The sequence below is a fragment of the Schistocerca cancellata genome, chromosome 3 (assembly GCF_023864275.1).
Source record: "Schistocerca cancellata isolate TAMUIC-IGC-003103 chromosome 3, iqSchCanc2.1, whole genome shotgun sequence".
Taxonomy (NCBI): Eukaryota; Metazoa; Arthropoda; class Insecta; order Orthoptera; family Acrididae; genus Schistocerca; species Schistocerca cancellata.
Genome location: NC_064628.1, coordinates 381,184,991 through 381,199,647, shown reverse-complemented (window position 1 = coordinate 381,199,647; position 14,657 = coordinate 381,184,991). Strand labels below are relative to the sequence as shown.

At 40.7% G+C, this 14,657-nt stretch overlaps 2 protein-coding genes across 7 annotated transcripts in view; one reads left to right on the top strand and one right to left on the bottom strand.

Annotated features, from left to right (window-relative positions):
* The window catches only part of LOC126175081 (uncharacterized), a 105,439-nt gene that overhangs the window by 15,729 nt on the left and 75,053 nt on the right, over window positions 1–14,657 (top strand). The window lies entirely within an intron of this gene.
* LOC126175083 (MTOR-associated protein MEAK7-like) overlaps window positions 1–14,657 on the bottom strand; it is a 56,806-nt gene that overhangs the window by 3,172 nt on the left and 38,977 nt on the right. For 3 of the 6 annotated variants that reach the window (XM_049921618.1, XM_049921619.1, XM_049921621.1), the window contains exons 3-5: window positions 6,597–7,149; window positions 6,366–6,484; window positions 4,856–4,912 (exon numbers count right to left, since the gene is read on the bottom strand). In XM_049921618.1, coding sequence (XP_049777575.1) covers window positions 4,856–4,912; window positions 6,366–6,484; window positions 6,597–7,149 — 729 coding nt within the window. Of the gene's footprint in view, window positions 1–3,456; window positions 3,658–4,855; window positions 4,913–6,365; window positions 6,485–6,596; window positions 7,150–14,657 lie in introns of all 6 variants that reach the window. The other 3 variants (XR_007535519.1, XR_007535520.1, XM_049921620.1) reach the window with 3 other exon arrangements.

The following is a 14,657-nucleotide window of genomic DNA, read 5'->3' as shown; positions in this document are numbered from 1 at the left end:
GACAGGATACTTTCCGGGACTGGATCAGATTCTGAATGTGGCCCTCCAGCAGGGATACGACTTCCTCAAATCCTGCCCTGAAATGAGATCCATCCTTCATGAAATCCTCCCCACTCCACCAAGAGTGTCTTTCCGCCGTCCACCTAACCTTCGTAACCTCTTAGTACATCCCTATGAAATCCCCAAACCACCTTCCCTACCCTCTGGCTCCTACCCTTGTAACCGCCCCCGGTGTAAAATCTGTCCCATGCACCCTCCCACCACCACCTACTCCAGTCCTGTAACCCAGAAGGTGTACACAATCAAAGGCAGAGCCACGTGTGAAAGCACCCACGTGATCTACCAACTGACCTGCCTACAATGTGATGCATTCTATGTGGGAATGACCAGCAACAAACTGTCCATTCGCATGAATGGACACAGGCAGACAGTGTTTGTTGGTAATGAGGATCACCCTGTGGCTAAACATGCCTTGGTGCACGACCAGCACATCTTGGCGCAGTGTTACACCGTCCGGGTTATCTGGATACTTCCTACTAACACCAACCTATCCGAACTCCGGAGATGGGAACTTGCTCTTCAATATATCCTCTCTTCCCGTTATCCACCAGGCCTCAATCTCCGCTAATTTCAAGTTGCCGCCACTCATACCTCACCTGTCATTCAACAACATCTTTGCCTCTGCACTTCTGCCTCGACTGACATCTCTGCCCAAACTCTTTGTCTTTAAATATGTCTGCTTGTGTCTGTATATGTGTGGATGGATATGTGTGTGTGTGTGTGTGTGTGTGCGCGCGCGAGTGTATACCCGTCCTTTTTTCCCCCTAAGGTAAGTCTTTCCGCTCCCGGGACTGGAATGACTCCTTACCCTCTCCCTTAAAACCCACATCCTTTCGTCTTTCCCTCTCCTCCCCTCTTTCCTGATGAGGCAACAGTTTGTTGCGAAAGCTTGAATTTTGTGTGTATGTTTGTGTTCGTTTGTGTGTCTGTCGACCTGCCAGCACTTTCATTTGGTAAGTCACATCATCTTTGTTTTTAGGTATATTTTTCCTTCGTGGAATGTTTCCTTCGAGGGAAACGTTCCACGTGGGAAAAATATATTTAAAAAGAAAGTTGATGAGACTTACCAAACAAAAGCGCTGGCAGGTCGATAGACACACAAACAAACACAAACATACACACAAAATCTAGCTTTCGCAACCAATGGTTGCCTCGTCAGGAAAGAGGGAAGGAGAGGGAAAGACAAAAGGATTTGGGTTTTAAGGGAGAGGGTAAGGAGTCATTCCAATCCCGGGAGCGGAAAGACTTACCTTAGGGGGAAAAAAGGACAGGTATACACTCGCGCACACACACACATATCCATCCTCATATACACAGACACAAGCAGACATTTGTAAAGGCCTTTACATGTCTTCTGGTATTCTTGCAATGTCAGCCTCAATATTGTTCTTGAGGTCTTCCAGGGTGTTGGGATGGCTGCAATACACCTTTGACTTCAGGTAACCCCGAGAGAAAAAAAAAAGACCCTCATGGGGCTATGTCTGGTGATTGTACGGACCAGTTGAGATTCCCATCTGAGAGGTAAGCCTTCCAGGAAACATTTGCCTCAAAAAATTCATGGTAATGCCCCCTGTGTGCGCAGTGGCACCGTCTTGTCAAAACCACATATCCTGTAATTGCATTGCCCCAAAAGCTGGCATAAAAAGCTCTTGAAGGATAGTGAAGTAACGATCCGAATTCACAGTTACAGAATGAGTATTTTCCTGGAAAAAGTAAGGCCCAATGATGCCTACTTGTGATATGGCACACTACACAGTGACACAGTCTGAGTGCAGGGGTCTCTGGTGAATTTGCTTGGGGTTCATGTTGCTTCAGTTCCGCATATTATGTTTGTTTACACATCCACTGAGGTGAAACTGTGCCTCATCAGAAAACAACAGATTTGTGTCACAGGGTATGGTTGCAAGCATGTCTTCACAAGATGTTATTCGTGTTACATAATGCCATACTGACAATTGCTGGACCACACACATTTTATACGGGTGAAAATTGAGTTCATTATGAAGAATCCAGTGGAGAGAACATCTTGAAATGCCAAGATGAAGTGCCCAGATGACACATCCCCTGTTGTGAATGAATTTATCCAATTTAAAATTGATTGCCGTCCAGGAACATGTCTGTGTGGGAGCATTGCAAATTGCTACCAAAAGCACACAGCACTGCAATAATCGAGCGGGAATTCGAGAAATACACTTCAACACAAAATGAACGCTCCTCACGTGTCCACTGCATTATCACAACTGAACAACAACTGAATACAAACCTCCTGTCGGTCACTAAAAACCATGCCCACTCTCTCTTTTATTCAACCAACATTGCTGCCACAACGTGAATTCTAAAAAAGCAATTTACTGTGCTCCACCCTGTATATTCCTTTTTCATGTTTCTTGATAAGTTTTAGTTTTGTAAGGTGCAACAAGTAAATAACATACATGATCATTGAGGTTAATAATTTAACAATAAAAAGATTCTAAATTATCCTCTGGAATTATATACTTTCATTGGAATGCAACAATGAATGACAGATTCTCTGATTATTAACTAAAGGCAGCCACACGTGTAACTGCATGCTTGACAAGCATGCATGAAAATATGTGCTCACACAAGCTTGCACAAACCCCTTGCAACTCCACGTGTCTCAAGTGAGCTTGTCTGAGCATCAGCTTGTTTTCCAGAAATCTCAATGCACTGACTGACACATTTTTTGCTTGTTTAAGAAAACAAACCAAAAGGGGAAATGTGAGTGGACTAAAAAGTGGTTAAAGAAAAAAAAATGATATTGTCAAGTGAACTCACTCAGTTAACTGAAGATATATTCTTGTGGCTGACATAATTATCTCGGGATGAATGAAGAAATGTATTTCAATCTTCAGTCACTCATTACACCTTTGATTAAAAACACCACATTAAAGGCTAACAGCAACATTGTGATTTCTCATGACCGGAAATCAGGACCACCTCAAACACACACCCATAATTTCATCACAAGCACTGTGTGTCATAGTGCCTCAGACCTGCCATGCTATCTATGAGGTGTTCAAAAGTAATTTCTTAAACTTAAGTGAAACACATTTTTCAGATCAACTCTCATTTGTAAGTAAATAACAGACAAAATGATGATTAACATGCAGATTAAATATAACTATAATTTGTCATGAAAAATGCAAGCGAGTTGTTAAAACCCAGATGTTCAACAGTTTGGCAGTAGGCACTATACAGCATACCAAATGCTGCACTAACATCACATATAGTGTGTGTTGGTTTTCTGCCATGCATGAAGCATCATTTATTATTTTTTTCTGCAAAAAGTCTGTTTACAGTCAGAAATGTTTCATTTTGGCAGCCAAATTTGCCACGAACTTCATGTTTGTCTGAGTATTCACTAATCAAACATACTTCTAAGCCTGTGGCCGAACCACTTCTTTTTCGATAGGTTGTCTCTCTTTCGACCTCACCAGCATTACTTCAGGAGAGACTTTTGTATTGGTACTTGGTACACAGGCAATGTCATGTCTCTGATAGCAAATTAATTTGAAGGCCCAGCTTCAACTCTTCCACAGACTGTGAAACACCTACCGCTACTTCAGCAACTTCATTCTGCAAATAAGATGTAGCATTCTTGAATTTTAAAAATGTAAACATACATGTAATACGTAAACACTTTTCATAAATCAGTCTAAAACAATGATGCAGCATTTTAAATTAGAGTTAAAATTATAATATAAATATTACAATAAATACAGACAATTAAGAAAGTGTGCAGCACTATATATTTAGTAACTGTTATAGATTACTGTCTGACGTGGGCGGAGCACATGGATGTCGCTGTGTAAAAATCTAAACACACGGATTTTCCTCATATGAAAAAAAGCATTAGTTCTGGATGATACAGTACTCAGAACAATGTGCTATGGGCTCGTGTTCCCACATACATGTAACAAATGTAACTATGTTCCATACTTTTCATTACATTCATTATAATTTTCAAATGCAATTTTAGGTAACATTTTTAACAGTAGGATTATTCATTTTTCAGGTTCCTAAAACAGAGCACGACTAGTCCAGTATAGTAAATGATTTTGAAAGGAGGTGCTACAGCTGATGCCAGTTATGTATTTATTCTATCTGATTTCAGCACAAATGGCAGAATACCCAATGAAGTAGCGAACACTTCACATATATTGTGTGTGTGTGTGTGTGTGTGTGTGTGTGTGTGGGGGGGGGGGGGGGGGGTGGATGCATTTTCTTTGAGAGCTGATATGCTGAAATCGTTCCAATAGAGTGACTAACTGCTTGGAGGGAGAGGGGAGGGGGGGGGGGGGAGGGAGGGAGGGATCTGCAACTACTGATTATGCAGAGCTCAGCACATTGAGAACTTTTTTGGAATCTTGACAGCATGTTTTAAGATTTTTCAAACCGTTATAAATTTGGAAATCGACCTTATTGATAAGGTTGTTAAAGCAACAGTTGCTTTCATAGTTATGTAATGTCCACCATGGGTGAAACCTATGCTCCAAGTAATTCTCTCAATTGTGAGGACACGCAAAACGGCATATTCCTTGATGGAATAACATCAGAGCCAGCCAATACACTACCACTACAAAGGTGAACTGCTGGAAATATTCCACTTGATACTAAACATGTGCAAAACAAGTTCATAAGTACCTTGTAAATGGAGGACAAGTTCCTTGTCAACAAAATGAAAAACAAGTAAAAAAACTATATGTATTGAAATAAAGACACATATTTTAACTCCTACTGTAACTAAATAGTATTGACAACCCAGCTCACTTACCTCTGTTCCTTCTAAATTAGTTGTAGAGAATCTGGGAGTCTTCTGCTCACTGGAAAACTGAAACAAATCTAAATATCATAAAACAGGTTTATAGATTCTGTCAGCCCCTGACTGACCGTTTTACAATTTCTTCTTCTCTCTTCCATAATTTCTTAGAGAATTTGTTGTTTTTATCATAGTTTCTCTTGTTGCTGCAGAACATAATTCTTCATATTTGGCAAGACATATTTCATAAGCAGTATCACTCACTGCTTTATCATGGTGTTCTTTACATTATACATTGATAAGCATGCTTATAGGTTACAAATTTCTCCAACAATTCACGATTTATATTTCTGAGATCAGACATGGAATCGGAAACATGGTAAGATATTCGCTTAACACATGCCACTAGACTGCTTGAATAATCCTGATGCTTGCACAGACTGATCCTACATGTGCTCAAACATGCATGCACAAGCACACTTGTGCATGTGTGCTTGTCAAGCATACAATTACATGTGTGGTCACCTTAAATGGGGAGGTAATAATTTCAAGGGCGTCTGATGATTACTGCAAACAGCTCTGTAACGTACAGTATCACATTTAAAGTTATAAAATATATCAAATTAATATGGGATATACTGTGTAATTTGTGCTTGTTTTACAATTTACTTCTTCAGCCGGTCAATAAGTTTTCCACTATGAAGCTAAACAAGATTGATAAAAACGGAATGGACAATTTCACTCATGTTTTAGGTACTTTCTCCAAGACATGTTTTCCTCTTTTTGAAAGTATGCACTGAAAAACTTGCAAATTTACTTTCCTTTAAGGATAATGCCATTTATAAAACTACAAACAAAGGAAAGTCCAGGCTGGAGTACTAACAATATTATAAAAAGGATAGATTGCTGCTCACTGTAAAAGGCTGCTTCACAACACATGCCATTTGTATCCTTCCCTCCACCACCAGCTTTTCTGAATGGGAATCATCCTTACAACACATTCTCTGCTCCCAGCCTCAACCTACAGTGACTTACTATCCCCACACCCTCTGTCCAATAACTTCCTCCTAGTTGACATACTCTCACCCTCACTGTGCACTGCTCTCTGCTAATGCACCCACCAATCTTTTGCTATCTCTGCTCCTCTATCAGGCTACCCCCTCCTCCTCCCTCCCTCTCAGCCTCCTGATGCTGCACCTGGCATCCCTGTCCTGCCACCTCTAGTCCTTGCACGCTCCACCACAAAGTGCTGATTCTGCTCCCGGGTTATATCATTCTTGTTTAATGCACTTTGGTTGCATTCTGGCTGGAGCGGCTAGGGGCAGCAGTCGTTTGTATGAGGTGTGAATATGTATGCATTATTCTTTTTTGAAGAAGACTTTGGCATAAAGCTTATATGTAACAATCTTTTTTATCAGCTTGACTGCAACTCAGTGTGTCATCTTCAGGATGAGAAGCTATCTGTCCTTTTCATAATATTGTTGATTTATCTAACTACTACTACAAGTACAAATAGGATACTTACTAGACCATTTGGCAAAGTCTGTTGCTGGACATTAAGGTACTGATAATGATCATTGTAGCCCGTAGGCTCAAACCTCTCCATCACTGGCAATATACTGAACAAGAAACTGCTATCATCACCTGAAATTCGTGTGAGATATTAAACAACTACTGCTTAATGGAAAAGTTTTTAAATCATCATTTGGTGGCACTGTTATAACAATAGAAAAAGAAAAGTGAAGAAATACTTTACCAACATAATTTGGGCTTAGGGTCCAACTGCTGGGTGCAAAACCTCCGAAAACATGCCCATCTCTATCTCTGACAATGACAATTGTAGGTCCCTTGTTCATTATGCAGCCAATAAGTTTTGAGAAACTTTCACCATGCGCGACAGTCGAGAACAGTAGCCTCCACTCACTCTGAAGCTTGGAAGGAAGTCCAGCATTCAAGAAGACAATGCTTGGCCACGTCAGTACTGATGGGGACTTATCACTTATGATCCTGTTCCAAAATGGAATTGTGTTGTACCTTTCCATTGTATCTTCGTCTAGAATATTGTATATCTTATTAAAAACTACTTTCTGCAGAATAGTGAACAACAAATTCCATGATGTCACCCAAGTAGTCAAATCTGAAAGAGAGACCTCACTGCACACAGGCAAATCTTTGCACAGATGTTTCACTAGTGCCTGGAGCTGATCTGACTGTATAATTATGTTCTGGCCCACTTTCCAAGATTCAAAGTTTCTTGTTTTCTTGCTTCTATATGTTTCCATATATGATGTAAAAATGTGTTCCACGTACTAAAAAGAAAGAAAGTAATAGAATTAGGTCAACTGATGGCCTTTGTAAATTTATTAATATACTGATTAGTATCAGTCTACTGTGAATTCATGTAGAAGTGATAACTAAAAGAAGCTGCATCAATGACTGAAACTAATTCAACAGTGGGGTGTTTGCTGATGTTGGCCAAACTGTCATTAAAACTAATGGACTGTGAGAAGTTCGTATCTTTCTCTGCTTGCAATGTAACACTACCAATTGTACTAGCTGTGGACAACTCACAGTCTGACTCAGTTAAGAGAGGGAAAGCACAGTGTGATGCCTTTAACACACCTAGAATTCCCGTGAGTGCCAAACACACTGTGCAGATATTGAGTATCAAACAGCAATTGTGCCACAAGCTGTTATTTATTTAAATGACAATTGCACATCAGGAACATGTCAATGCACAGATAGACAATAGGAACTACGTAGTTAGTTATGTTTTTAGCACCAACACAGTTGCTGAGAAAGTTAAGAAAATGCCCTTTCAGAACTAGTGTGAAACATACTGTGGCTTATAGCCCATTTTAGACATGAAACCCATATCTAAACATGCGACTTTAAAAGTTTTTTTAACATCATATCCCTCAAGTTATTCTATTTCATATTGTCATATGAAACATGGATATTATGGAACAAACCGATTTTTAAAAGAATTTTGTAGAAATATATTAAAATTAAATCTTGTCTACTAACTTGTACCCTCTCTATGGGGGGACAATGCCTTGTCAAAGTAATAACCATGAGAGCAGATAAGATTGCAGGCCAGGACAGGCCTGAGTGGATGAACCACATGAAGTGTGTCCCACAATGCTCCACCTCTCCCGCATCCATTCCCATATTTATTCCCGAATTCCCCAGGTACTCAACTCAAGGTGTGATATGATCTATACTGAGGGGTACATGGCACATGGGAAGATGTATCACAAATGGAGCCTCAGGGATATTAGGCGAACTCCCTGTGTAATTAGCCTTGCGCCGCATCAGGGCTCCATGGTGTCAATCTAATAATTCCCCAATTCTCATGGGACCAAAATGGAAAACACGGAATAAAATAAAACAAAACAAAAGCTTAGGGACTTGAGACCTCAAACATCCAAGCCTTGGGGTTTAAACTGATGGAAGCTGTTTCGGCAACTGGATCAGGCGACAAACCAGTTCATGAATTGGAAATCATCAGTGTGAAGTTGGACCAAATTAAGTTCAAATAACAGATATCAACTGTAAGAACTCCAAAAACAGACTCTCAGTGTGAATGGTACAAACAGACTACTCCTATCTTCTAGACAGGAAACAAGAGAATGTGAGAGGAGTCTCTGTACATTATCTTCCTGGAACTGGAATTTCATGATTCAGAGCAAACAAATAACTACTAAGACCTAGCGGCCAACATACATCCACATCCGACGCATAATTATGCCAATCTTGGTGGTTTTCTTACCTCTTTTAGCATTCAAAATGTTCACAACTTGCAAGCTAGCTGCTGACTACATCATGTCGAACCACTTTTTACTTTCCGCATACCGCATTTTGTTCCAGAGATACTCCCCTCTTTACATCTGTATAAACCTATGTACTCTAGCCATGAAACAGTCTTATACAGGGTGTTACAAAAAGGTATGGCCAAACTTTCAGGAAACATTCCTCACACACAAATAAAGAAAAGATGTTATGTGGACATGTGTCTGGAAACGCTTAATTTCCATGTTAGAGCTCATTTTAGTTTCGTCAGTATGTTCTTCCACATATGCTCAATGGAGCACGTTATCATGATTTCATACGGGATACTCTACCTGTGCTGCTAGAACATGTGCCTTTACAAGTACGACACAACATGTGGTTCATGCACAAAGGAGCTCCTGCACATTTCAGTCTAAGTGTTCGTACGCTTCTCAACAACAGATTCAGTGACCGATGGATTGGTAGAGGCGGACCAATTCCATGGCCTCCATGCTCTCCTGACCTCAACCCGCTTGACTTTCATTTATGGGGGCATTTGAAAGCTCTTGTCTACACAATGTTGTTGTTGTTGTTGTTGTTGTTGTTGTGGTCTTCAGTCCTGAGACTGGTTTGATGCAGCTCTCCATGCTACTCTATCCTGTGCAAGCTTCTTCATCTCCCAGTACCTACTACAACCTACATCCTTCTGAATCTGCTTAGTGTATTCATCTCTTGGTCTCCCCCTCCGATTTTTACCCTCCACGCTGCCCTCCAATACTAAATTGGTGATCCCTTGATGCCTCAGAATATGTCCTACCAACCGATCCCTTCTTCTGGTCAAGTTGTGCCACAAACTCCTCTTCTCCCCAATCCTATTCAGTACCTCCTCATTAGTTATGTGATCTACCCATCTAATCTTCAGCATTCTTCTGTAGCACCACATTTCGAAAGCTTCTATTCTCTTCTTGTCCAAACTATTTACTGTCCATGTTTCACTTCCATACATAGCTACACTCCATACAAATACTTTCAGAAATGACTTCCTGACACTTAAATCTATACTTGATGTTAACAAATTTCTCTTCTTCAAAAATGCTTTCCTTGCCATTGCCAGTCTACATTTTATATCCTCTCTACTTCGACCATCATCAGTTATTTTGCTCCCCAAATAGCAAAACTCCTTTACTACTTTAAGTGTCTCATTTCCTATCTAATTCCCTCAGCATCACCCGACTTAATTCGACTACATTCCATTATCCGCGTTTTGCTTTTGTTGATGTTCATCTTATATCCTCCTTTCAAGACACTGTCCATTCCGTTCAACTGCTCTTCCAAGTCCTTTGCTGTCTCCGACAGAATTACAATGTCATCGGCGAACCTCAAAGTTTTTATTTCTTCTCCATGGATTTTAATACCTGCTCCGAATTTATCTTTTGTTTCCTTTACTGCTTGCTCAATATACAGATTGAATAACATCGGGGAGAGGCTACAACCCTGTCTTACACCCTTCCCAACCACTGCTTCCCTTTCATGCCCCTCGACTCTTATAACTGCCATCTGGTTTCTGTACAAATTGTAAATAGCCTTTCGCTCCCTGTATTTTACCCCTGCCACCTTTAGAATTTGAAAGAGTATTCCAGTCAACATTGTCAAAAGCTTTCTCTAAGTCTACAAATGCTAGAAATGTAGGTTTGCCTTTCCTTAATCTTTCTTCTAAGATAAGTCTTAAGGTCAGTATTGCCTCACGTGTTCCAGTATTTCTACGGAATCCAAACTGATCTTCCCCGAGGTCGGCTTCTACTAGTTTTTCCATTCGTCTGTAAAGAATTCGTGTTAGTATTTTGCAGCTGTGGCTTATTAAACTGACTGTTCGGTGATTCTCACATCTGTCAACACCTGCTTTCTTTGGAATTGGAATTATTATATTCTTCTTGAAGTCTGAGGGTATTTCGCCTGTTTCATACATCTTGCTCACCAGATGGTAGAGTTTTGTCAGGACTGGCTCTCCCAAGGCCGTCAGTAGTTCCAATGGAATGTTGTCTACTCCGGGGGCCTTGTTTCGACTCAGGTCTTTCAGTGCTCTGTCAAACTCTTCACGCAGTATCGCATCTCCCATTTCATCTTCCTCTACATCCTCTTCCATTTCCATAATATTGTCCTCAAGTACATCGCCCTTGTATAGACCCTCTATATACTCCTTCCACCTTTCTGCTTTCCCTTCTTTGTTTAGAACTGGGTTTTCATCTGAGCTCTTGATATTCGTACAAGTGGTTCTCTTTTCTCCAAAGGTCTCTTTAATTTTCCTGTAGGCAGTATCTATCTTACCCCTAGTGAGATAAGCCTCTACATCCTTACATTTGTCCTCTAGCCATCCCTGCTTAGCCATTTTGCACTTCCTGTCGATCTCATTTTTGAGACGTTTGTATTCCTTTTTGCCTGCTTCATTTACTGCATTTTTATATTTTCTCCTTTCATCAATTAAATTCAATATTTCTTCTGTTACCCAAGGATTTCTACTAGCCCTCATCTTTTTACCTACTTGATCCTCTGCTGCCTTCACTACTTCATCCCTTAAAGCTACCCATTCTTCTTCTACTGTATTTCTTTCCCCCATTCCTGTCAATTGTTCCTTTATGCTCTCCCTGAAACTCTGTACAACCTCTGGTTCTTTCAGTTTATCCAGGTCCCATCTCCTTAAATTCCCACCTTTTTGCAGTTTCTCCAGTTTTAATCTACAGGTCATAACCAATAGATTGTGATCATAGTCCACATCTGCCCCTGGAAATGTCTTACAATTTAAAACCTGGTTCCTAAATCTCTGTCTTACCATTATATAATCTATCTGATACCTTTTAGTATCTCCAGGATTCTTCCATGTATACAACCTTCTATCATGATTCTTAAACCAAGTGTTAGCTATGATTAAGTTGTGCTCTGTGCAAAATTCTATCAGGCGGCTTCCTCTTTCATTTCTTAGCCCCAATCCATACTCACCTACTACGTTTCCTTCTCTCCCTTTTCCTACACTCTAATTCCAGTCACCCATGACTATTAAATTTTCGTCTCCCTTCACTATCTGAATAATTTCTTTTATTTCATCATACATTTCTTCAATTTCTTCGTCATCTGCAGAGCTAGTTGGCATATAAACTTGTACTACTGTAGTAGGTGTGGGTTTCGTATCTATCTTGGCCACAACAATGCGTTCACTATGCTGTTTGTAGTAGCTTACCCGCGTTCCTATTTTCCTATTCATTATTAAACCTACTCCTGCATTACCCCTATTTGACTTTGTGTTTATAACCCTGTAGTCACCTGACCAGAAGTCTTGTTCCTCCTGCCACCGAACTTCACTAAGTCCCACTATATCTAACTTTAACCTATCCATTTCCCTTTTCAAATTTTCTAACCTACCTGCCCGATTAAGGGATCTGACATTCCACGCTCCGATCCGTAGAACGCCAGTTTTCTTTCTCCTGATAACGACATCCTCTTGAGTAGTCCCCACCCGGAGATCCGAATGGGGGACTATTTTACCTCCGGAATATTTTACCCAAGAGGACGCCATCATCATTTAATCATACAGTAAAGCTGCATGCCCTCGGGAAAAATTACGGCCGTAGTTTCCCCTTGCTTTCAGCCGTTCGCAGTACCAGCACAGCAAGGCCGTTTTGGTTATTGTTACAAGGCCAGATCAGTCAATCATCCAGACTGTTGCCCCTGCAACTACTGAAAAGGCTGCTGCCCCTCTTCAGGAACCACACGTTTGTCTGGCCTCTCAACAGATACCCCTCCGTTGTGGTTGTACCTATGGTACGGCTATCTGTATCGCTGAGGCACGCAAGCCTCCCCACCAACGGCAAGGTCCATGGTTCATGGGGGGGTGTCTACATAACCCCGGTACCAAATGTACAGACTCTTCGTGCTGGTATTGTGGACGGCTGTGATACAATACGCCATTCTCCAGGGCTGCATCAGCGCATCAGGGATTCCATGCAACGGAGGGTGGATGCATGTATCCTCGCTAACGGAGAACATTTTGGACATTTCCTGTAACAAAGTGTTTGAAGTCACGCTGGAACGTTCTGTTGCTGTGTGTTTCCATTCCATGATTAATGTGATTTGAAGAGAAGTAATAAAATGAGCTCTAACATGGGAAGTAAGCGTTTCCGGACACATGTCCACATAACATATTTTCTTTCTTTGTGTGTGAGGAATGTTTCCTGAAAGTTTGGCTGTACCTTTTTGTAACACCCTGTATACAAGACTAACAGTCACATTATAAAAGACAAAATTTTGAAAATTACATTCACAAATTAACTCTTGTTAAATAGTTTTACAGAATACAAGAACAATTATTCACATGTGATGAACCAAAGAACATGGTAATGTACATACTACATCATACAAAAAAGAACATAGAATTAAATGAAGCAAATACCATCGATATCTAACAAGTTTTACAGGCATGGCATTAAAAACACCATATGTACACGGAATTAGACCATGCTGAGTAAATAAAAGGTAGAAGCACCATGCTGAATGATAAAATGGTGATCAACAACAGCAGAGTGTGTGCAAGGAGAGGTTCTGTCCCCACTGCTGTAGAACCTAATGGTGAATGAACTCCTAGAAGAGTTAAATACTAGAGATTACATTTGCCAAGGACACATAGATGATTTTGTAATTCTAATACTTTGAAAACTTGCTAGTACCATTAGAACACTGACATAAGTGGACATTGAGCAAAACTGGCACAGGAAACAGAATTTAAGAGTCAGTCCTAAGGAAACTATTGTAATATCATTTACAAGGAAGCATATCTGGGACAGATACTGGACTCTCAAACTCTTCAACAGAACTCTACTGGTAGAGGGGGCAGTTAAGTATTTAGGGACAATTCTGAATGCAAAACTACCCCACACAAAGAGTATATGTTGCAAGGCAAAAGGAGATCTTGTGTGCACTAGAAGCACCTGTGGTAAAGACTGGAGTCAAAGCCCTAGGAGTGTGTACTAGATACATACCACTGCAATAAGACCTAAGATAAGTTGCGGGTCCACAGCACAGGGGGAATGAAGTACAAAGATGGTGGCTACTAAGGAGCTTGGCACGGTGCAGAGATTGGCCAGCTTAGCTGCAGCAGGCGTAATTAGCAGCACATCCACTGCTGGGAAAGAGACCATGCTGAATGTGCCCATGTTACACCTTTAGTCAATCAAGAATCTCACCCCAATATAGTGAATGTGGTAGATACAGGAATGATCTGAGAAATGCCAGCTGACAATACAACATCTCCCAGCTACTTCAATAAACCTGTCAAGGTGATAAAGCACAGAACAAAGAAATAACAAACCTCAATACCAGTCAGGAGACACAGCTGGTTTACTGACTGAACAAAAACGGTAAAAGGTGCTGGGGCCTGGGTATACGGGATACAGCCTAGATCAGATAGAGCAATCTCTTTACTGAAGCTGGCCGCAGTATTACAGGCTGACATATCTACTGGAGTGTGCGTGGAGGAGAATCTGTAGGTGCTACATGGATTGTTGCATCTAAATTTATTCAGACTGCCAAGCAGCTCTGAAATCTCTATCAACCCTTTCAACAAGAGCAAAGATCATTGCAAAATGCCATGAAACTTTTTTGAGGGCTAGGAGAATGCAATGAGGTAAACCTGCTGTGGGTCCTTGGTCACTCAGGAATCACTGGCAGTTAACAGGCTGATAGGCTGGCCAGGATGTGTGTGATGACTCCATTTGGTGGACTGGACACTGTCCTAACCATCAATAAAGCAACAGTAAAATCAAAACTACACAGCTAGGTCAAAAGGCGAAAGGAAATTTTTCAGATGTAGAACTTCCTTCTCGGATGGATGAGCCATACAGGTCAAAAATAGACACACACACTGTCAGAATACCATCTTTTGATGAAACACTTTAATTTTCACTGGGAGTGAAAGTTCCCTGCACGAGATGAGATGAACTCTGTATGGATTTTAAGCAGTCAGATTATGCCTTACAAATTTTAGGTGAACATGTTTGTT